The sequence below is a fragment of the Podarcis vaucheri genome, assembly GCF_965113315.1.
Source record: "Podarcis vaucheri genome assembly, chromosome: 13".
Lineage (NCBI taxonomy): Eukaryota > Metazoa > Chordata > Lepidosauria > Squamata > Lacertidae > Podarcis > Podarcis vaucheri.
The window spans coordinates 35,339,073-35,363,564 of NC_138751.1; the positions used below are offsets into that span (position 1 = coordinate 35,339,073).

General features: G+C 47.6%; 1 protein-coding gene across 4 annotated transcripts; it reads right to left on the reverse strand.

The window, feature by feature from the left end:
- On the reverse strand, nt 1-21,544 carry PHOSPHO1 (phosphoethanolamine/phosphocholine phosphatase 1). Of its 4 annotated transcripts, none has more exons than XM_082194530.1 (3): nt 21,404-21,544; nt 5,131-5,266; nt 1-3,272 (listed from the first exon to the last, which is right to left on the reverse strand). In XM_082194530.1, exons 2-3 carry the CDS (start codon nt 5,173-5,175, stop codon nt 2,511-2,513), a joined length of 807 nt encoding a protein of 268 aa, XP_082050656.1. In that variant the 5' UTR covers nt 5,176-5,266; nt 21,404-21,544; the 3' UTR covers nt 1-2,510. The 4 variants fall into 4 exon arrangements, with proteins under 4 accessions (XP_082050656.1, XP_082050655.1, XP_082050657.1 ...); XM_082194529.1 differs by lacking the exon at nt 21,404-21,544 and adding an exon at nt 20,101-20,434; XM_082194531.1 differs by lacking the exon at nt 21,404-21,544 and adding an exon at nt 4,721-4,816.
- Between the last annotated feature and the right edge of the window lie 2,948 nt (nt 21,545-24,492).

Consider the following 24,492-nt stretch of genomic DNA (forward strand, 5'->3'; position numbering starts at 1 on the left):
TTGTTTGCTAATTGTTTCTTTTTTTGCACGCTTACAAAAAGAGTTTCCATGGCTTTTAAGTTCCGACAAGCATTGACAGACCAGTGGGGGAAAGGGAGGGAGTTGTTGACAACAAAGCAGGTTTGCAGAGGAAACAGAATTAAGGAGCAGGCGAAGGCGAAGCAAGACAGACTGACAAATGGGTTGGTTGTGCAATCTGCGGTGGATGAGCAGGCGGCAAGCATAAGGACAAGAACATCTTGCTGGTTTCAGGGAAAGCAGCACAGGAGAGGGAAATTTAAGGCTGCAATAGAAATATCATAAATAGAGAAGAATCTGGCAGGTCTTGGGTTGCACTCACAGAAGTGTCTCTCGAAGCAATCTGTTGATGATCATTGCACACAAGGGCAGGACACACAATCCACATAGGACCGTATGACCCACGTATGATCTTATGGACCATCACTTATTGTTTACGTTAAGCACACCCTTGGGATTTCTGCGGCAGCGGCATGTATCTCACTTAGAAAGATACAGGCTTTGCTCGGATTAAAAGTTTTGCACGGTCCCTTTTTCCAAACTTTGTCCGGTACCTGTTTCCCCCATTGCTAAAGTCTTTGTAGCTATTGATTGAATAGATGTGATTTCTTCCCAGGCATGGGGTTCTCAAGGGGTGGAAGAAGCAAGTTTGGTTCTCACCAAAAAAGTAAGACTAGAAGATGTGCATTTTTGCCCCGTATCTCAGGTTCTACAAATGCTAAATACTTGCTCTTTTTTTAAAAAAAAAATGAAGGCTAGAGAATGGGAGATTATCTGTGGAAGGAACACCCCCCCCCTCTCCATAAATGTTCATGTTCCTAGGGGAATGCAGTTCTGCAAAGGCATCCATGGATACTGAAGAGAGAATGTCAACACCCTTATCAAATTACCATGCCTAGGGTTCTTTGTGCGAAGTCAGTAGTGGGTAAAAAAGTAAAGGGACCCCTGACCATTAGGTCAAGTCGTGGCCGAATCTGGGGTTGCGACGCTCATCTCGCTTTACTGGCCGAGGGAGCTGATGGGTAAGTGGGTAAGTGGGTACAAAAAACATCATATAAATGTAGCAGAAAGAGCCACCTTTTTCTTTAAAATGATGCATTTGTAGCACAAGACCCAACTCCACGTGGATTTCCCACCTTGCCAAACAATCCGTTTCTACTCCGCAACCCCTGCCCCCAATCCGCCATTCGTTTGGGAGGACGTAGCTGCTGCAAATTGACAAATTCAGCATATGGGGAATAGAAAAACCCAGCCTGAATCTGCAAGGAAAAGAGCTGTGTAGGAATGGGAAAATGCCCAAAGGTGAAACCCAGGCCAGCAAGAGCCAAAATGTGCAACGGGAGCACAACTTGGGTGCTTACCAGGATGATGCACCCTTAGAGAAAAATGGTGCCTCAAATGTATCTTTGCTTGTCCTCATTTGCCCACTCTGTAACTCAAGTGCACACCGTTCCTGACTGGCTTCTTCTTCCGACCCATTCAGTTCTCAACACACTGGACTCTGCTTGTTTTGCTATTCATTGCAACCTACAGGCCTCCCGACCCTGTTCATTCCCCCTTCATTTTAGACACCAGCCTTTTCTGAGCAGCAGGAATACTGTACTCCTTGAAGAGGTTGTCTTGCCAGGCAAGGAAGGGAGAGTAGAAAACACCATTCATAGGCTGCTGCAGCAAAAGTGCTTTCCCTTTTTGTTCCCGACGTGCTCGGCCAAAGTCAGGGAGTGGGGATGGAGCTATAGTCCTTCGGTTGTTGTTGGACCACAGCTCCTATCAGCCCCAGCCAGCATTGCGAATGGTCGGGGATTATGGGAGTTGTAGTTCAGCAAATATCCAGAGGCTGTAGGTTCTCCGTCCCTGACCAGAGTGGGTCATCTCAGCCACAAGATGAGCAATGATGCCAGGAATCAAGTCCAACCAGAAGATGTAGCTGGGATAATCTTTCTGGCTCTCCCATTCTTTTCTGGAGATGCCAGGTGCCCCCCAACCGATTTAGATAAACAATTAAAGACAATTCTGACATCCTGTTAGATGGAGTAGGATCTGGAAATGTAATTATTTTTTTTAAAGGGTGTTTCGTTAAGTGAGGAGAACTATATTCAACACCCGTGAGCAGTCAAAATGCTTTGGTAACGACAGAATTTCCCCATGCGCTAAGAGCGCTACTGAGAACCAGCCCGAGCGAAACGAGATGCGTGGGTTTAGCAAATGCAAAAGTATTTTGCTTTTGCTTTCCAAAAAGGCAATCAAAAATATTTAAAGTGGCCTGTCATCCACCCACCCTTCCTTCAATGGATTTCCTAACTGCATAGTGAGCCCTTATCTCTCGGCTGAAGGAAGGGGAGACCCAGAGACAAGAGATTTTGAGGTGGAGAAAGCCCAGAGAGAGCGAGATAGAGCCTTAAGCCAAGCGTGAGAGAGCCGTGATGCTATAATCGTTCAGATCTTTCCAAACGAGAGCAGCTGTTTCCTCCCGCCAAAGGTCTTCCCCGCCCTCAACATTTCTTCTTGAGAACTTCTTGAAGGTGACGAGAAATCTCTACGGCAGAGTCCCAGGGGACGACCGTGGCCTGGTAAGTCCCAGGCTGGCTTTTCCCAGTCTCCTGGATGAGCTGATGCATGGGGTAGCCTTTCCTAGGGAAGGCGACGTCGCTCGACTTCAGCGCAGTGGAAGGGCAGAAGTCATTGGCTCCGTCCCCGACGTAGAAGACGCGGTCGAACCTGGCCCCTTCCTGTGCCCTCTCTGCCAGGTATTCTGTCAGGATCTTGTGCTTACACATGTTGGCTGGGCAACGCTTGCAGTTGTGCGAGTGGTAAGGGCCCAAGGTGAAGTAGCCTCTCTTGTCAAAGCTCGAGGGGTTGCTGAAGATCTTACGGAAGAGGGGATAGGCCCCGGCCGCCTTCAAGGCACACTCGATGCCAAACATGTTGGCGTCGGAGATGAGGATGATCTCGAAGTGGTCTTGCTGCTTGAAGAGGAGCTGGAAGAGGTCGCCCATGCCAGGGGAGAGTGGGATCCTTTCGTAGGCTGCTTTGAAGTCGGCCATCTTGACTCCTTGGTCGCACATGTACTGCAGGACCCGCTGCATGTACTCGTTGTAGAAACCCTCGCGGTACGTGCTTCGGATCGACTCCGGGAGCTGCTTCCCCGGAGCGGCCTGGAGGATGGACTCGTCGCTGTTTTCGTTCACGATGGTCTCGTCAAAGTCGAAGATGAGGAGGTATTTCTGGCCCTGTGTTATGGCCATAGCCCTGTCCTGCAGCAAGAACAGAGGCGAGATCCATTACGCGGAGTCCTGTCTGGGTGTGCCTTTCATTCGTTACAGCAAACGGACACAGTAGTACGTTCAAAGCACCTCCAAGAAAGGAGAATCCACCACCTGAGGGGGTGTGTCCTACTCAATGTTAGAAACTCATATGTAAGCTAGGTGCCAAATGGCTCCTTAAACCAAGGTTGCAGTCGCCAAAACAGAAAGTCTGGTTGCCATTTTGGGGGAATATGGCTCTAAAGTCTTTATTTTTCAAAGGATGGGCTGAATGTGACTAATTATCAGTTAAACCTCTGGCTAGTTCAGATGACAACCTTGAGCTAGGTTAAGAACTTGGAGAATTTACAAGAAGAAAAGTCACCGGATTACAGGGACAGTCTAAAACATAGACTGGCCTATCCCGACCTCTTTTCCTTAATGGCGACTGCTCTTGCTCAGGCTGCACAGGAAAAGCATTTTGGTCCCTGAAATTCATTCTGATTGTGCGATATAGCTGATTGCATTCTACGGGATGGGGTATTAAGTGTGTGAAAACAGTCTAGAACCGATGATGCCCAGAGGGTGGAGATGTCAGATGCTATCCTGGTGCCCGGGCGCCTTCACTTGGTCGCAAGTGCTCAAAAGCCAGGTGCAAAATGCGCCTGGCTCCTAGCTAATTTCGAACACTGGTTCCACTGAGTCTTAAGTACCCAGCGGCAACCCCTAGCCATGGGCAGGGTTTTTTAAATCTCCCCCTGCCTTGTACATTCAATGTCTCCGACTACCAGCGAGTCACCTTTCATTTCCCAATGGAAACTCAAGTATGGAAAAAGCCGAAAAATTTGAGTGGGGAAGAAAACGGGGCCCACAGGCCTGCCGAGTCAGCTACTTAGACGAAATCGCTACAGCCCGGTTGCCTCTTTGAGCATATCTTTCCAGCCATAATCTTTTCCCTCATGTTATCTTCAACTCTGACCGTTAAGAGGCTTAGCCTGCAAGTAAAGGGGATCAGAGGTTTGCGTCCATCTTAATCCAGGCCGCGCTCCTTAGCGAGCAAGACGATTACTTGCCCTTGAAACCTGCATGCCAGTGCCCCAAAAGAACAGCCGATGTGAGGCTTGGAAACTGGAGAATGAATACACTTGAGGTGGGTGGAAAGATGGCTTGAATCTGTGTGCGGATCTTTGTGTTGGGTGAGGATCTGTGTAAGATAATGGATTTCCTAGAATTCAGCAGGAGTTATCACCATCTGGATTTTCACTGAGTTTTTAGAACTCAGTGAAAATCAAAGAAATGACGATGGCAGGGTTTTAGTCCCCACAGAGCTTTGAAACCCCTAGCAGAGTCAACAAATCTTTCCTGGTGTCAAGGTGGTGGAGCCTCTGAGCCCCACCGGACTGACCGCCCCCCTCCCACACCGTCTCTCCAGCCTCGCTTCTCCTACCTCATCGACTTACCTGCGCGCTTTGCTCTGCCATCACACTACTTTATATAGATCCTGCCCGCCAATCAGAAATGAGGAATGCCAGCCAATGAAGAGACGGAGGCGTGGCCTAGAGGTTGCGGGCGGTAGAGGCAAAGTGGTTAAGCTAACAGACAGAGGCATCTTCAGCCAGAGTCGGACCAAGGCGTTTTCGCCGCTGAAGTCCAAGCTACCCCCCCTCCACACAAACACACACACACATACACCTCCAGAGGCCCTGCTGCTACCAGAGCCAACCCTGGAGAAAGGAGCTCGCTTCGCCCTGCCTTCCAGCAATGGAGGCACACGTTGGCTTGCAGCCCTCCGTGCAATGGCGACATCCAGGCTTTTTGAGATCCTGGTTCCCTGCAGCAGTTGCAGCCCATTTCTGGAGTTCGTGCTCACCTTAAGAAAGCATTGCAGCCCGACACCTTCGAAGCACCTTCTCATCTTCAGTTCCTTAGTAGCCAACACGCTGCATCAACCGGGGTTATCTCTCTCTCTGCCTCTCTCTCTTTCTCTCCACAGAAAGGTCTCTTTGCTGCCAGAGAAACCACACACTGCCATTTTTGCAAGGGCCCACACTGAAACATGCCTGTCCCGTTATTTCTTCTGAATAAGCTCCAGTTATTTCTTTAAAAGACAGCCTTGCTTTCGACATCTCTGTTTCAGTCCAATCAATCAATAAGGCTCCCTGCACATCACACATGGAAAGCACATGGCTTCCTCGGAATAATTCTGGGAACTGTAGTTCCCCCCCAGATACAGCACCTTTAACAAACTGCGGTTCCCAGGGTTCTTGGTGGGGGAGTCATGTGCCTTCAATCTACGGCATGTACGTGCCATAAATCTGGTGCAAATTGAAGCGCATGGGAGCTCAGGATGCAGAGAAGGTCTGGCTTCTCCATCACTGAGAGAAATCCTGGAGAAAGTCTGCCTTCTGTGGATCTCTTTAGAAAAGTGGCGCCCTTGCGCCTGGCAAAGCCATTTTGGAAGAGAGGAAGTGACTTCCTACAAGGTAAGGAAGTAATGGTCCGCCCTCAACTCTTTCTCCCACAATGCAAAACACTTCCCACTCCCTACTGGTTCCTGGTAGCCATCAGAGACTACTGCAAGGGCATTTTTTATTTTTATTTTGCAGCCCCAGGACGGCACTCCCGTCGGGGGTGGGCTACCTTTGGGATACGGGGTGAAGCAATTGATGAAGTTGCTGGCTCTCTGTACTAGGATACATTAAAAACATGCAGAAGCCAGAGGGGTCTCTACACCCACCCAACCCTATTACAGTGGTACCTCAGGTTAAGAACTTAATTCGTTCTGGACGTCCGTTCTTAACCTGAAACTGTTCTTAACCTGAGGTACCACTTTAGCTAATGGGGCCTCCTGCTGCCGCCGCGCAATTTCTGTTCTCATCCTGAGGTAAAGTTCTTAACCCGAGGTACTGTTTCTGGGTTAGTGGAGTCTGTAACCTGAAGCGTCTGTAACCCGAGGTACCACTGTACTGGCTTTGGCTACACAAATCAATAATATTCATATTCAAAATAACAGTCATTCACACCTCTCTACACCCGTCAATCAAGGTATCATCATAGGATACATCCCGGCTAGGCAATGGCACTCTGGGAGGACATGGAATAAGGCCTAGAATCATAGAATTGTAGAGTTGGAAGGGACCACCAGTGGTCATCTAGTCCAACCCCTGCAATTCAGGAATCCCAGCTAAATCATCCATGACAGATGGCCATCCAACATCTGCTTAAGAAACCTCCGCTGCCGAGCAGCTCTTACCGTCAGGAAGTTCTTCCCGAGGTTCAGTCGGAAATCGGAATCTCCTTTTTTGCACATTGAAGGCATTGGGTTCGAGTCCTACCCTCCAGAGCAGCCTCACATCACATTGTAGCCTCACATAATATATTGCCTCACCATCACATGGGGCAGCTAAGATTCTATATAAACCTGCACGGGCTGCTGGTCTGATTCAGCCATGAACTCTGTCTTAAGAGATGGGCGCAATTGGCAGAAGAGAAAAGCGTCATCTTCTTTCGCTCCGCTGCCACCATGTGGCCAGAAAAGGTAAAAGAGCGAAATTCTAAGAAAATGCTTGATAACTCATGGAACGAAACCTGCAGTTTGATCCACTGAGAGCACTCAAGCATACTTATAAAAATAGCAGAGGGGCAGATGTACAGAACAACAGTTTTAATGCTGGTTATTGTCAGTCTGTCCCCTGCAAAGCTGCCTGCCTGTTTTCATTGTGTTCTTTTTTTTAAAAAGCCCTACACGGCCATTTATTCATTTAAACATTCTTTTTTTAAAAGAAAACAAACAAGGAAAGTAAATTTTAAGTGTCATAAAATTGCCCTGGGGTGGTGAGCGGGTTTGTGATGTCTCATGGACCAGCCAATCAGCGCTGCCCACAGCCAAATTCTGCTGCAAAGTGGCAGGACTGGTTTCCCTGGTACACAGATGGCAGACTTGTGCTGCGGAACTCCCTGCCACTTGATACCAGGCTCTATTAGACGTCTGCTGAAAAATTGCCTTTTCCGGTGGGCCTATCCAGAAATGGGATTTGGTTACATCTGTTTTTAAACAGCTTTAAATGTCTGAAAGTTTTCAGGTGTTTCACTTTTTACAATAGGTCGTGTTTTCTCTTCATTGTATTTTTTAAAAATCACAGGTGCTTTGGGGGCTCCTTGGAAAGGGCAGAATGCTAATTTAATAAACAATACTGAGGATGCCAGATTTGTGCAAGAAAAACTGAAGTGGATGACTAATTTTTTAATCCTCAAATTCATATGCTATTAACTCATCAAGCAGATTAACAGATACGTTGTGCCCAATCTGTAGTCTGGAGCAGACCTGAAACTGACTCTGCTCTCATCTGAAATAAATAAATAGTAATAATATTTTGGGTGGCTCACAAAAGAATATTAAAAACATGATGAAACATCAAACATTAAAAACTTCTCTAAACAGGGCTGCGCTGCCTACAGATGTCTTCTAAACGTCAAATAGTTGTTTATTTCCTTGACATCTGATGGGAGGCTGTTCCACAGGGTGGGCGCCACTACTGAGAAGGCCCTCTGCCTGGTACCCTGTAACCTCAATTCTCGGTGTCTGAGGGACACTGAGGCCCTTGGAGCTGGACCTCAGCGTCCTGGCTGAACGATGGGGGAGGAGACGCTCCTTCAGGTAAAGTCTTGCAACAGGTAGTCCACAGAGTTTAAAGGCTTTGCTGGTCACTGCAATGTAAACTTATTCTCCGGCCCAGTCTATGAAGCAATGCCTGTTTGGAGTGAGGAGGGCTGAATTCTATGAATGAATGTATGAATGAATGAATGAATGAATGAATGAATGGGATCCATTTGTCCCCAGTTCCCTGCTTTTCTGCCACATCCCTCAAAGCTACGGTTCAAAACCCCAAACACACAGAAGCCTCTGAAAAATCGCTAGCTTAAATCCCACTGCTGGGACACACAGACGGTGAATCTCTGCTCCAGCAGATGGCAAAGTCCTAGCGCTGCTCTGGGCCGGAGAGCACTTTCCTTTTCACAGGATGTTCCCTGTCCTAGGCTGCCCCCGGGCTTGGCAAGCGCGGTGCGGAACATGTGGGATGTGCCGAGTCAGCAGTGCCACATGCTACCAATTAAGCACAGCGAGACGTGGCACCTCTCAAGCAATGGCTCATGACTTGTGTTTTGCTTTTAAAATTTATTTTTGGGGGCAACCTAAGGTGGTCAGATTCTTGGGACTGGGCTATGCCACAGGCAGGCAGCCGTCTGTATCCAGATCCATTTATACCTTGCTGCAAAGAGAAGGCAGAATTCAGAGAACTAGCAAATGCTCCGATGCGGGAACATTTTTGGGTGTGGTGCCCATATTGCACAGCTCCATAGGATGCCAGTAAGGCAGGCATGTCCAAAAGTATGTTTCAGGGGCCCAATCCGTGGCAGTATATGTCCTGGGGTAAAATTGTTAAAAAGCTCAACCACTTCAATGCTTAAAAAAGCTCAAGAACTTTGGGGTAAACTTCAATCCTAAAAGGGACGCGGGTGGCGCTGTGGTCTAAACCACTGAGCCTCTTGAGCTTGCTGATCAGAAGGTCAGCGGTTCGAATCCCTGTGACGGGGTGAGCTCCCGTTGCTCGGTCCCTGTTCCTGCCAACCTAGCAGTTTGAAAGCACGCCAGTGCAAGTAGATAAATAGGTACCGCTCCGGTGGGAAGGTAAACGCCGTTTCCGTGTACTGCTCTGGTTCACCAGAAGCGGCTTAGTCATGCTGGCCACATGACCCGGAAGCTGTCTGCGGACAAACGCCGGCTCCCTCGGCCTATAGAGCGAGATGAGCGTGCAACCCCAGAGTCGTCCGCGACTGGACCTAACGGTCAGGGATACCTTTACTGAGCTAGATAACAGTATATGTCCTGGGGTAAAATTGAAAAAAAGTCAACAACTTCAATCCTAAAAAAAGCCCAACAACTTTAGTCGGCTCTCACTTCATCAAATCTGGCCCTATTTGAAAAATGTTTGGACACCCCTGCAGTAAGGGAAGGTGGACCAGGGTTAATGCTCTCGCCCACCCCCAAGTGCAGTGCTTCTGAATAGCAGGCATTTGCTTATACACTGGTACCTTGGGTTACATATGCTTCAGGTTACAGACTCCGCTAAGCCAGGAATAGTGCTTCAGGTTAAGAACTTTGCTTCAGATGACGGAAATGACTGGCAGAATCCGAGACCAGGGAGAAGAGTTGGTGGAAGAAGATTGGAGGAAGTTTAAAACTTATTTGCAGAAATATTGTAAAATTTTTGAATGCTGATGACATTGAAATGAATTGAAGGGGTTTTAGCAACAAGGTAAAATGTAAGATGGGATTAATAATAGATAAACTAACAGGACATGAATTTGCTGAACCAATTTTTAAAAGGGATACAAAAATGGGAGACGCGAGGAAGTCAGGAAAATAAGTTAACTAAAGATGAGAAACTAGGAAAGAGGGATTTTTGCTTTTTTATTTTGTATATGTGTTTTTTCCTTTCTATTTTTGTGTTTAATGTCTGTATTTTTGTATTTTGTAATTTTGTATCTTTTTTGTTTTATGTATTCTTTTAAACTTTTCTATTGATAAAAGCTAATAAAATATTATTTTTTAAAAAAGAACTTTGCTTCAGAATGAGAACAGAAATTGTGCTCTGGCGACACAGCAGCAGCAGGAGGCCCCTCAGATACTGAACATTTAAGTTCCACTGAAGGTGAGGGTTGGACACAGCTTCTCACAGGCAAACCCAGCCCCATCAAAGCCGCACCACCACTCTGACGCTCGGCCTGCAGCGACCTTTTCCCATTCTTGCACCTGCAAGGCTTGTCATACGACAAAACAGGACCAGTCACGTTCACGGAGCATCAAAAGCACAGAGTTAAAAAGCAGGCAAGCACGCCGCAGCCTTGCTAAGGCAGGTCAGCTTGCTCCCTTTGCCTATTCCAGCAAGTCTGAATTTGGTTGGTCAAGGTAAAGAGATAAAGGAGCCTAGCAACTACAGGAATCCTTGTCCTGCAAATGATTAGAGAACCAGAGCCTCTCTGTTCGGTTTGCAGATTTCTGGGGATGCAGATTTCAGATAGCTTCCAATTTCATGCCACTGCCTAATATTTCATTTCTAACTTGCATGCATTTGGTTTTATGGATGTGCATTGGGCATTTGTGAAAGGCCTCATTTCACGATGCAACCAGTGTTGGAAACTCATACAGTGGTACCTCGGGTTAAGTACTTAATTCATTCTGGAGGTCTGTTCTTAACCTGAAACTGTTCTTAACCTGAAGCACCACTTTAGCTAATGGGGCCTCCCGCTGCCACCGCAGCACAATTTCTGTAAAACCAAGATGAGCTACTTCTTAAGTCTACATGGAGTAATTTTGGTGGCAAGGAACTACACCCTGTTGTTCAGCAACCTTGGCAAAACAAATCCCAAGTAGTTTGCCATACCCACTGCTCAAGCCCTTGTGCTGGGGGGAAAATGTACAGTGGTACCTCGGGTTAAGTACTTAATTCGTTCTGGAGGTCCATTCTTAACCTGAAACTGTTCTTAACCTGAAGCACCACTTTAGCTAATGGGGCCTCCTGCTGCTGCCCCCTCACCAGAGCACGATTTCTGTTCTCATCCTGAAGCAAAGTTCTTAACCCGAGGTACTATTTTTGGGTTAGCGGAGTCTGTAACCTGAAGCGTATGTAACCTGAGGTACCACTGTACTTGGCTAATTGTGAAGTGGCATCTTAAGCCTAAGTTACAGTCACCGCAACGGAATGTCTAAGTGCCTTTTTTGGGATCAGATTATTATTATTTTATTTATTTTAATTTCTGTACCACTTTATATTTTGAAGAATAACATCTCAAAGCAGTTTACAACATATTAAAAACCAAATAAAGGCAACTCCCCATTTGCACAGAGGTTGCATTCTGGGTCATTGCGCTGTGTGGGCCCGGGGTTCTGCGTCAAAGCATTCTTGCGGCTCACTTAGTCTAAGAGGTTGACCCTCCCTGATCTAGAGGACCACAGGTTTACCAGCCGGTGTGGTGAGGATTGCAACAAAAGTAGGACAAGTGTATGGCACACTATGTTCCCTGCCAACACTCCCCAAAGGGAAGTAAAATCAATCACACTCCCAACTCTGCAGATGCAGGAAGTTTGGGCAGAGGGTGCGCGATGCTCCCATGGAGGCTACGGTGGAGGCAGCACTTGAACACAGGTCTCCCATGACCCAGACCCAAAGCTGCAATTGCTCCATCTTCTTTTGCACTTGCAATGGTGAAATCTGAACTTTCCAGCCAGTGCAAAGGCAGCTCAGGGACAGCCTCTGCCCTAAAGCAGCCTTCCTTCCTTGGGATTCCTCCACACGCCTCTGCACCGAGGTCTTATTGATTTGCAGAAGGAAAGGGCCATTCGGTGTGCAAATAACACAAGAGTGCCTCTCCTTGGGCAATGCCGCCGAAAGCACTCAGAACATTTCAAAATACCTTCCTCTCCAAAGAGGCATTTGCGGCCGCCCTACCTCTGTAGCTGGCGAAAGGCTGGAGAGGAATACAATGTTTGCGTCCCCGCTTAACCTCCCTGCTGAGAAACTCCAAGCGCAGCCTAAACACCGGAGAACTGTTCTCTGGAGCACAGCTGAGTCATGCTAATATTTGGCACATCCAGCAGCAGCAGCACTGGGGCTGGGGGAAGGGAGATAAGAGATCACAACAGAGTTTTCCAGAGAATGAATCAACGATTCCCTGGGCATGGGAAGGGAAGGAAAGGGGGGATATCTAAACACGAGCCAGGACAAATACTCTGTTCCAATTCTCAGCTAGCCTGGGGCAGCGATGGGGAACCTCTGCCCCTGCCCCCAACTCATACCTTTCAACATTAATCTGATGAAAATAGGGTGCCCTATTCCTTATTTAGACACATGGGTGGCGCTGTGGTCTAAACCATTGAGCCTAGGGCTTGCTGATCAGAAGGTTGGCGGTTCAAATCCCTGCGACGGGGTGAGCTTCCGTTGCTCAGTCCCTGCTCCTGCCAACCTAGCAGTTCAAAAGCACATCAAAGTGCAAGTAGAAAAATAGGTACCACTCTGGCGGGAAGGTAAATGGCGTTTCCGTGTGCTGCTCTGGTTTCGCCAGAAGCGGCTTAGTCATGCTGGCCACATGACCCGGAAAAACTGTCTGCGGACAAACGTCGGCTCCCTCGGCCTGTAAAGCGAGATGAGCGCCGCAACCCCAGAAACGATTGCGACTGGACTTAACTGTCAGGGGTCCTTTACCTTTTTATTCCTTATTTATTAGCCCACCCATCTGACTGGGTTGCCCCAGCCACTCTGGTCGGCTTCCAACATATATACAAACACAAGAAAACATTTAAAAACTCCCCCATGTAGGGCTGCCTTCAGATCTCTTCTAAAGGTTCTATAGTCACTTATCACCTTGGCTCGTGTGTGTGTGTGTGTGTGTGTGTGTGTGTGTGTGTGTGTGTGTGTCTCGCTTAACTCCATACCCTCCAATGAAAATAGGGACTTAACATTCTACCATACCCTCCAGCAATTCCCCAATGAAAACAGGGACCTCCTAAGGAAAAGCGGGACATTCCGGGGTCAAGTCAACAACAATACAATTTTATTATTTATACCCCGCCCATCTGGCTAGGTTTCCCCAGCTACTCTGGGTGGCTTACAGAATATATATTCAGAATATTAACGGGACGGCTCCTGTACATCCAGGACTGTCCCTGGAAAACAGGGACGCTTGGAGGGTCTGCCGACTCCAGTTCCCATCAGCCCCAGCCAGTATGGCCAAGGGTTGGCAGCTCAACAACATCTCCATCCCTGTCCTTGGGGACCGCAGAGCCAGTAGAGGGAAGCAGGTGCTGGCCTTTGCCAATCAGAGCAGAGGTGGGGAACCCCAGGCCAAATGTGGGGCTCCCCCCAGGCCTCTGTGTGGCCCCCAGAACTCTCCCAAGGTCTCACCCCTCACCAGCCCTGCTCCCAAAGCCAAGCCCTTTTTTGTTTGCCTTGTGCGCGTCCTCGAAGGAGGATAATGATGCCTGTCGTGGGTGGAGGATAAAGAGGGCACGGCGAGGGTGTGGAAACCAGCTGCGACATACATGTACTTTTATTGGTCTGCCCATTTTTTCCAGCGGCACAGCAGGGAATGCAGCCTGTGGTCAGAAAACAACCCTTCCCCACCCCTGGGTTAGAAAGAGCCAAGGCTGCTGGGTCGCTTCCACCCAAGCAAAGCGTCCGGGGAGTTTAAGAGGAGCCTAGCGCCAACCAGGTGCCAACCGTCTGTTTTACAGCTCGCACCTTTGCTCTTGACATTGTCAGACTGATCTCCCTCCACCTTTGGCCTCCACTTCTCCTCTTCCCTTTATCACTCATCTATTTAAGTTTGTAGATCTCAGGGCAGAGGCCTGCTTCTCACTTTATTATTATTATTATTGTGACTGATGTGAGCAGTGTGGTCTAGGGGTAATAGAGAATTGGATCAGGGTCTGGGGAAGAGAAGGGTTCAAATCCCCACTCAGCGATTAAGCTCAACTAGGTTGATATTGGGGCCAGTCACTCACTTTCTGCCTAAATCTACCTAGCAGGGTGGTGGTTGTTGTTGTGAGGACAAAATGGGGAGGAGGAGAAATGCGCATGCCACCTCAAGCTCCTTGGAGGAGAGGTGAGATATAAATGCAATATATTAAGTAAACTTTGGGAAACAGTCAAAATAAATAAAAAGTGTCCAGTACCACCTTAGAGACCAACTAAATTTGTTTTGGGTATAAGCTTTCGAAAGCTTATACAGTGGTACCTCGGGTTACATACGCTTCAGGTTACATATGCTTCAGGTTACAGACTCCACTCACCCAGAAACAGTGCTTTAGGTTAAGAACTTTGCTTCAGGATGAGAACAGAAATCGTGCTCCGGTGGTGCGGCGGCAGCAGGAGGCCCCATTAGCTAAAGTGGTGCTTCAGCTAAAGTGATAGCCATGTTCAAATATATAAAAGGATGTCACATAGAGGAGGGAGAAAGGTTGTTTTCTGCTGCTCCAGAGAAGCGGACACGGAGCAATGGATCCAAACTACAAGAAAGAAGATTCCACCTAAACATTAGGAAGAACTTCCTGACAGTAAGAGCTGTTCGACAGTGGAATTTGCTGCCAAGGAGTGTGGTGGAGTCTCCTACTTTGGAGGTCTTTAAGCAGAGGCTTGACAACCATATGTCAGGAGTGCTCTGATGGTGTTTCCTGCTTGGCAGGGGGTTGGACTCGATGGCCCTTGTGGTCTCTTCCAACTCTATGATTCTATGATTCTATGATTCAGGTTAAGAACAGTTTCAGGTTAAGAACGGACCTCCGGAACAAATTAAGTACTTAACCCGAGGTACCACTGTACCCAGAACAAACTTAGTTGGTCTCTAAGGTGCTACTGGACAATTTTTTATTTATTTCGACTGCGTCAGACCAACACGGCTACCTACCTGAATTTGGGAAACAGTATTTGTCTGAAACGTGGAATGTACATATTTTTATATATGAAATAAAGTAATCAGTCATGGCTATATAAGGAACCTCTGTGCTCAGCTGCGGAATAAAATGAAAAGCAAATCTGGCAATCTTAGTGATTGTCATCTCTCTTCCAAAAACTGGTCAGAGCTTAATAAGTCTTCCTTGTTTTCTTTCAAGCCATTCATGATGTGCGCAAACCCCCCTCCCCCCCGCATGACGATAGCTCTGCTACCAAAATATGTGAGCAGGAGATTAGCTCTATGTGGGGCTACCTTTGAAGGTGACTCGGAAACTACAATTAATCCAGAATGCGGCAGCTAGACTGGTGACTGGGAGTGGCCACCAAGACCATATAACACCAGTCCTGAAAGATCTTCATTGGCTCCCAGTAGAAGAAGAAGAAGAAGAGTTTGGATTTGATATCCCGCCTTTCACTCCCCTTCAGGAGTCTCAAAGCGGCTAACATTCTCCTTTCCCTTCCTCCCCCACAACAAACACTCTGTGAGGTGAGTGGGGCTGAGAGACTTCAAAGAAGTGTGACTGGCCCAAGGTCACCCAGCAGCTGCATGTGGAGGAGCGGAGACTCGAACCCGGTTTTCCAGATTACGAGACTACCGCTCTTAACCACTACACCACACTGGCTCTCAACATTTTCGAGCACAATTCAAAGTGTTGGTACTGACCTTTAAAGCCCTAAATGGCCTCAGCCCAGTATACCTGAAGGAGCATCTCCACCTCCATCGTTCTGCCTTCTGGCGGTTTCCTCGCTGAGAGAAGTGAGGTTACAGGGAACCAGGCAGAGGGCCTTCTTGGTAGTGGCACCTGCCCTGTGGAACGCCCTCCCAGCAGAAGTCAAGGCAATAAACAACTATTTTACTTTTACAAGACAACTGAAGGCAGCCCTGTTTAGGGAAGTTTTTAATGTCTGATGCTCTATTGTTTTTATTATTTGATTGGAAGCTGCCCAGAGTGGCTGGGGAAACCCAGCCAGATGGGAGGGGTATAAAACAACAACAACAACAACAACAACAACAACAACAACAACGTACAACAACGATGGCTAAGTTAGGTCAGATAGGACCAGATAATCCACAGGGTCCCTTCCAACTCTATGACCTGCACGGAGACGAGACACAATGTTTATCCTCAGCAACTGTTACTCGGTGACATACCATCCCTGAACAAGGGGGTTTGTATGAAAGGCTGTCCCCCAATACAAAAACATTCCCTCCGTGCAGAAAACGAGCATTTCAGGACTCCCAGACTTCCTCTCTGCCGTGCTAGCTTCCTATGTGGAGGGAATACTTGCGTACGGCGGAGTATCCATCCAATTCGTGCCAGAAATGGTCAGAAAACTGCCCTTGGTTGTACCAGAGTAATGACACACTGAAAACTGGCCCGATAGCTAAATGTCTTTTCTTTCTGCACAGCCCCTCTCTGCGTATAAAGCAACTTACAATCGTTGCCCAATTTATCGTTCTCAATAACCCTGTGAGGTAGGACAAAAAAGGCAATAGCTTCTGCCCCGTGTCACCCGCAATCCTCAACCGGGGTTGCCACGTCCATCCAGTTACAACAAAAAAATTCAGGCATTCCTCCATGTTAAGGAGAACTGCACTGAGCTTTGGAGAGGCTTTATTTTAAACGGAATGCCTTTAATTTAGAGGAGAGGCATTTAGGTAGATTCTAAATTTAGCCTTCTCTGTTTTTCTTTGAAGAAGCTGGTCTGTTCTAAAATCCCTTCTTTTCCACACTGACAGGATAAACATATCGCTTGCCTAATGGCAGCTGGTCTGTAAGAGTCCACCCAGAAAGGAAAAACACCTGACCAGGAGGTTGGGGGGGGGGATGGAAGAGAGAAGGCCAAGAAGGACAAACAAAAAAGAAAATTAATAGGGAATGAAATAAAACTCTGTATGGAGAAACCTCTTATTTGTATTGGAAGGGTCTACATCCAGCAAATTAAACAGCACGCTTGTTTGGAGAGGATCTCCGGGATGCTATATTTGAAGGCGTCTAAACCACGATTTCCAAACATGCCCTACATTCGGAGTTACTCTCTCCTTGCAACAGAAGGCTCAGGGAATGTGGGTGTTGAGAACTTTGCATGGGGAGGAAGAAGGGAAGGGCTGGAAAATGGGGAAGGTAATTGGGCGAGAAGCTTAAGAGCAACTGACGAATGGGGAAGTCAAAGCCGGGATACCAGAAAGATGAGTGCAAACTTTTATCGGTATGCAGGGGCAAGAGGTATGAGGAACACACAGCATTTAAGGGTGGCGTGGGTGCGTACATGCGGATAAACGTTTCAGCGAAGGGTTTGAGGAAAGCAGCTGTGTCCATGGGCATTCGGGAATGAGGAAGAGCGCTCAAGATAAGACAGGGACTTTTGCCAAGAGGTACAACTCTTTTGATGCAACAGCCTATAATCTCGCCTCCTTAACACTGCTTGCAGTTACTTTGATTTTTGAGAACCCAAGTTTCTAAGCTTTCAAAATGGGAACGATCTGAAGATGCAGAGGCAATGATTGGTGAATTTTTTAAGGAGGGCAGGGGGGGGGGCTGAGCGGGGTTTCCAATAGCCTAGGTTTCAGTGCCTTGTATAACTTTAGGGCTGGAGAACATCTGACCCTCCAGATGTTGCCGCACTGCAGCTTTAATCATCCCTGGCCATTACCTGGAGGGCCACAGGTTCCCCATATCGGCTTTAGATCCTGCCTCAAGAAAGAATAATTTAAACTAGAGTAAAAGGTAAAGGTAAAGGGACCCCTGACCATTAGGTCCAGTCATGGCCGACTCTGGGGTTGCAGCGCTCATCTCGCTTTATTGGCCGAGGGAGCCGGCGTACAGCTTCCGGGTCATGTGGCCAGCATGAGTAAGTTGCTTCTGGCAAACCAGAGCAGCGCATGGAAACACCGTTTACCTTCCCGTGTAGCACATTTCTGAGACAGGCAAGGCTTGTAACATACAGTCATACCTTGGTTCTCAAACGCCATGTGACTCGAACATTTTGGCTCCTGAACGCCGCAAACCCAGAAGCAAGTATTCCGGTTTGCAAACATTTTTTGGAAGCAGAACGTCCAACGTGGCTTCCAGTTGAGTGCAGGAAGCTACGCCTTGGTATTCGGAAGTCGAATGGACTTCCGGAACGGATTCCGTTCGAGAACCAAGGTGAGGTTATATTGTAAACTGCATTCAAGCCATCTGCCTTGCAGGAGCATTTTACACTGCCTTGTACCAAGTTAGATCATTGTGTCCGTCTAATGCACGACTTGCCTGCTCTGACTGCGAGGGATTCTCCAGTACAGTCGTACCTCGGGTTACAGACTCCGCTAACCCAGAAATAGTACCTCGGGTAAGAACTTTGCTTCAGGACGAGAACAGAAATCGCGCCGCAGTGGCAGCGGGAGGCCCCATTAGCTAAAGTGGTACCTTAGGTTAAGAACAGTTTCAGGTTATGAATGGACCTCCGGAATGAATTAAGTACCACTGTATTTCAGACACGAGTCACTCCTACTTGGAGATTGAAGCTGAAACTTTGGCCTACAGATGTTCAACCACTGAACTCAGTACAATCCATGCAAAGTACCCTCAGCTGCCTGTCACATCAAAAGGCATTGCCTTGCTTCCTTAAAAGCATTCCGAGAGCCAGAACTCCTGCTCAGCCTCTCAAAGACTCCTTCAAATCCCAGATCCATCCAAGTCCCTTGGATTAAGTATGAAGCTTCCTGGATCTGCTTGCCCTAGTACAGCCCGCGGACTGGCACTTCAAACTGGCACTGGCAGCAATGTTGTCTCCTTGGCCCCCCTCAAACAACTTTCTACCCTGGCTCTCTTGGAGTAAAACCCCCAAAGCCTCTTTGCATCTTTGGAGCCCGCAAAGATCTCAGTGCCTAGATCAGAAGGTGCTATGACCACCACTCTATCTTCTGTGTATTTGTTGCAGTTACATCCTGTCTTTGTTCCTATAGGGGGGAAAAATCAGCCTATGCCCAGGTTGGGTCCCCAGGCAGCCTTCCAACCAAACACAGACAAGCCAGATCTTTGGCAAGGCTGCTGTGTCATGAGCCTCCAGACGATGTCCTGGGGTGATAAGCAACTTCTGGCCTCCCATTCTAATGCTGGCAGTTGCAGGGACCCTTCCTGCCCTGGAATAAAATATGGGGGGGGGGAGGTAAGCCCCACTATCGATCACATGACGTGGTGCACACACAATTTGAATGGCAATGCCCATCAACTTGGGGCGGCGGTGACAGCCCGCTCAAATATTTTAGGAGTTCGCTCCCTATTAGGTAAGACAACTTGCCTAGTCCTTCCCCATCTCTGAGATCCTGCATAATGCACTCGCCCCACCCCAAATGGGACAGTGGAATCAAAGAGGCTGCAGCTTTCATGTACTCACAGAATGCAAAACAAGAACAGCATTAAAAAATAAATACAGTGGTACCTCGGGTTACGTATGCTTCAGGTTACAGACTCCGCTAACCCAGAAATAGTACCTCAGGTTAAGAACTTTGCTTCAGGATGAGAACAGAAATCGTGCTCTGGCGGTGCGACAGCAGCAGGAGGACCCATTAGCTAAAGTGGTGCTTCAGGTTAAGAACAGTTTCAGGTTAAGAACAGACCTCCGGAACGAATTAAGTACTTAACCTGAGGTACCACTGTAAATCAAAAACCTACTACAAGGACAAGTCACTTCTTCCCCACCAAAACAAGTGGTGGGTGCATGGGTGGCACGTGGTTTTTGGAATAGGACAGTGTAAAGGGAAGGCAACTTTTCTAGGCATATCTGTGCCCTTGCCTTGGGCACAATGCACACCTTTACATCCTTAAATGACCTCCCTGGATCATCACCACCTCTCTTCCCACAACCCTCCTTTCGTCTAACACTCCAGTAATCAGCATCTGGAGGGGGAAATTCTTCCTAAGTGCAATGGGCTGCTGTTTTATAAGGCAGAACAACATAAATGGACCACAGATCTTTAATGGCTAAGGTTATATATAACCTCTCCTTCCTCTGATCCCATCAAAGAGCTGGGATCAACGCCCCCCCCCAATTAACTCTTCATCACTTTCTTATCCACATGACATCTCACAGCTACATTTATCATCTATAAGCCTACCCATCCCCAAACTTCTGCAAAACTGCTGCCCCCTCGCCCCAGGTCTACTGCTTCCAAGATCTCCTCTGCCACTCAACGCTACTCGGATTCTGCCTCCCCATCAGCACCCTCCTGCCCCCCACCCCAGGGTCCCGGGCCCCATCCACTTTCTCTTGTGTCCCTTTTGCCCTTGGCCAGATCTCAGCTCAACTCTGCTCTCTCTCCCTCTCCCCAAGTGCGGCAGACTCACGTGCGCTCTTGGACCGGATCCCAGCCGTCAAGCGGCAGCGGGGGAGCGGGAGATCCCTAGTTTCGCTTCACACTTCCAACTTTGCTCCCTGCATCGCTCTCCATGGGGAAAAAAAACAGCTTTCCCCTTCTCTCTCCCTGGCCAGCTTCCTTTTGAACGCCGAGGGCCGGCGGAGAGCTGATCCTTCCACCCCTCCCCTCCTATTTTTTTTTTAAAGGAGGGTTGGGGTGGAGGGGTTGGGGGGAGAAAGCGGCCCCCGGGTTCCTCCTTTTGCTTCTCCCTCCCCCCTCCCCACCCGCACCAACCCAGCAGAGAATCCCGGGTCTCTGGAAAGAGACGGAAACTAAGCCCGGCGCTTGCTACATAGGACAACCGCAGTCCCCGCACGTCACAAGAGAGGTAGCCAATAGCAGCGGCTCCTGGGCAGAGATCAAAAGAGGAGACGCCGCAACGGAGAAAGTGCATCCCGGAGCGCGCGCGCCCTCCTCCACGCCGAGGGGAGACACTTCGGGGCAAGCAGAGAGGGGGGAGGGTATCCCCGTAAAGTTTGCGCCCTGGTCCCCGTTTCATGGGCGTAGCCAGGATTTATGTTGGCAAGGGGAGATGGGTGCTGGCAGGACACCCACCTGTCACCATCCTCTATCCAGTGGTCCCCAAACTTTTCTCAGCCCACTGCCCCCTTGGTTCCATAAACTCATCCCCTGGGGCCCATTAGAAAGCATTCGGAACGGCAGTTTGCATGATCCACCGAGGAAGCCAATGATAGCGCAATAAAACTCGAAACGGCAACCATTCATAGCGCATTCATGCAAAATCCATTAAAAACTGCTTTGTTTAATTGATTCAACAAAAGTTGATCCACTGATGCCAGCTTTTCAAAGCCCGATAGTCATTTACACGACCCCCAGCGCCCCCCTGGTGCCTAGTGCCTCCTAGGTAGTCCACAAACACCCCGGAGGTAGTAACAGCCACTTTGGGAACTACTGGTCTAGCAGATTCAGAATGAAATGTCTCAACAACAGTTGTTTAAAATTCATTTCTTCTGACCCCAAGTGCTCAGAAAAATCTGTCAAAACCGTTCTACAATCTCTACTTTTAGCGAAGTATTTTTATGTATTTGATTGATTTAAGTGTGGGGCAGCTGCCCCTCCCATGCTTTTTTTTTTTTTTTGCAATCACTCTTTTTAACTTAAGTGGCGCAACCGGTTCAAGAGGCCGAGGTGGCGCTTGGAGCCTAAGGCCTCCGAAAGGAAAGTACCGGCAAACGTGTTTTAAAGGGGGAAGAGGGAAGCAGAAGACCTACCTGTACCTGTGCCATCCTGAGGGTGAAAGCCACATGCAATGGGTAGGACCAGAGTGCAAAAAGTGCTCTAATTGAGTCATCGTCACCTGCCCTGAGCTAGCCCTTTATTCTCAGTGGTACCTGCACAAGGCAACGCCACGCATTCCCAGCAGAAATCGCCCCCAGGGCGAAGGAAGATGTTTCTGATAATTATCTCCTTCCGCGTTATTAGGGCGCCGCCTCGCTATCTGGTCAGGTGAAATGCAAAACAACCCTTCCCCGCAGAACAACTGCTGGGATTCTGCCTCGGAACAAGGAAAAAGCCACAGCACCCGGCTTTCCAAACAAGTTTCTAGAACTGATGCTTACAACAGCACACTTGAAAGCGTGTGAAGACATAAGCCCTGTGGAATGGGAAGCTGAAGTGCCACACTGGTGCAGAACAAGGCTCTGGTGTCATGCACAGCCCCTGTCCCATTAGACAAAGCTAGAAAGTATTCAAAAATGAAAACTCTCTACCACTGCGGTACATGCAGTAGAATTACGTAATTGTGCACCCCTAGATCACGCTGAAAAGGAAGAAAGAACATCAAGTCAAGCCTTATGCTGCAATGTGACCAACTCACCCACCGCAGCCCAACTCCTGCTATTCAGACCACAGTACAAAAACCACACGGTAAAAAACTTCCCTAGGTTTCTTCAGGTCACTGGCCTAAATCCGATATGGATTTGCTGTGCTCCTTTTGTGATCAGAGGGCATATCAAAACCACAAGACAGACATTGGTTTAAGAAACCACCTTCTCCTTCCAGAGAACCCTGAGAACTGCATTCCTGAGTTCACTCCTGAGTTGGCATCCCTCCTCTCCCCAAATCATCCCCGCCCCCGTTCTCAGTCCATAAAATTTGCAGCGTCACCTGTTTCATAAATGCCAGAGGCGATCTGCAAAAGTGACAAAGGCAGAGTTTGCTAGAGACAGAGGGTTTCATGCAATGCTCGTCATACTCAAAAGAAGACCCACCGAAATGAATGGGCACAGCTGACTTCACTACATTAACCTCAATAGGCCTGATCTGAGTCAGATCAATAATTGGATGCAGATCAGTGTTTTGGCAGAAGTCAGGCCAGCCTGCAGATTTTAGTTTATGAAAAACGATTTGGTCAAGCAAATGAAACATACCACTTAAATTGAGAAGGGATCTGATGGGGACATCATTACAAGCATTAATTAACTGGGTCATTTTAAAAGTTACCCTTTCCTGAGCTAGTTCTCTGATTTTTCCAACATATCTCTGCCCACTTCTAACACTCTAGATGGGGGACCTAAGATTTCCCTTACGTTAAAGCGAAGCCAAATATATTCCATGACTCTAGTAACTCCTACCTTTATGAATGTTTAAACATTAAAACTAAAATGATTGAAATTATAAAAAATAAAATTATTATTAACCAGGCAGCCAAGGGCACGTGTATCACCAACAAGTGTTAAGGTTTTTCACCCTTTCACTCTGGAAGAGTTTAGTTCATAACATTTGTGTCCTATTATTCAATTTCCCATTAAGAGGCTGGCAAACTAGAGAGTTCCTCAAATGTCCTCACACACCCCTCAAACAAATGTGATTTTTAAAAGCCAGATTCAGCACCTGTACCATATAGCCAGCTCCCAGTTCACTACTCAGCAAAAGACTTGGAAATGAAAGAAACAAAAATAGACATGTTTAAAAATAAAGTTGCCACGGCTGGAAAACCTCACCCTGCTCCTGGCTAACTATAGATTTCAAACTGTGCCACAGAGAACATTAGATTACAGGGTTCTAAGCAATGGGTGGCATGTTAAACAACCCTACCACCACCCTAAAATACTGTGGACAGCTCACCTAAAGCATCTTTGGTTTTGCAGAACCTTCTAATTCAACACCACATGTTTGAGAGAGATAAGGGAAACGGGTCATTAAAGCACAGGGTGCGGTCCTTGCAAGGACTATTTTAGCCTACCAGAAAGCTGCAGATGTTGTCTCTACCAACTACCAAAGAATGCCTGAGGTCTCCCTATATTTAAGAAGTTTCCACACTGGCATAATGGCACCAATTATACCCATACCAGGGCAGGCCAGTAGGAAATGCAACTCATTATTAAACTGATCACTCACGCAACTGTGACAAACTTGACCCCCTACCATTTTTCAGACTCAATCAAAGAGTTTTCATCCCCATGTTCTCACAAGTTCTGTGTAATTGTTTTTCTTTTTCACTTAAATTACCTAGGGTGATTTTTTTTTTTGGGGGGGGGGGAATAGGAAACCTTTTGGCCATGTTTGCAAACTGTTAACTGCAGTTGCCCTGACCAAGGGAGTCACAAAAGCAACACAACATTCAGGGTCCAGTGCCAAACACACAAGTGTTTAGAGATATAATTCTTCTTCTTTGGCGATCACTCGTAGCCGAGTAAGATTGTCTTCCATAAACACAGTCTTAACAGTTGAGTCTGTAAGTGACTGTGGAGGCCAATTCTGGATCCACATGTCTTTCCAGTGGGGGAATTAGTTCACCTGTCTTCCCAAGTGATGTGTAAAAATTTTTGGAGACACAGATGAGAATGCATAACTGGGCCTTCTTGGTTGTGGCTCCACAACTCCATATTAAAAAGTTAGACATTAAGCAGGTCCCACCTCCTGCATTTAAAGGTGGCTTTAAAATGCTTCCGTAAGTTTTTGATGGGGTGCATGGATGAAGGCAGTTAACTGGGGTGTGGGCTAGGTTACTGTTTTATGCTGGTAGTTTTAGTGTTATTATTGCTCACTATGTACTTTAAAAAGGTTTTATTAAATGAACCTGTAATTTAAAATACTGTAAGCGCTTTGTGAAGGATTTCCTCACAAGGTGGATTATAATATATCATCATCATCATTAAAACATAAATTTTTGTTTCACAACTTGGGACCAAGCATTCCATTCAGGCAAGCAGGCTGGTGTGAGAGGGATTGGTCATCTGTCCCTTCTTCTGCCACCAGCACAAAAGCCAAGCTCTGGTAGAGAGACGGGACATTCTGTCCCTTCTCTGCCAGAATCTCCCTCCCTATTTTTTACTAGTCTGTCCATCATCTAGCAACC

Coding starts and splice junctions, on each gene's coding strand:
- PHOSPHO1 (XM_082194530.1), bottom strand. CDS start 5,175: ATGAGAAGGTGCTTCGAAGGTGTCGGGCTGCAATGCTTTCTTAAG. Junction 3,273..5,130: donor GGCTGCAATGCTTTCTTAAG/GTGAGCACGAAC, acceptor TTCTTGCTGCAG/GACAGGGCTATGGCCATAAC.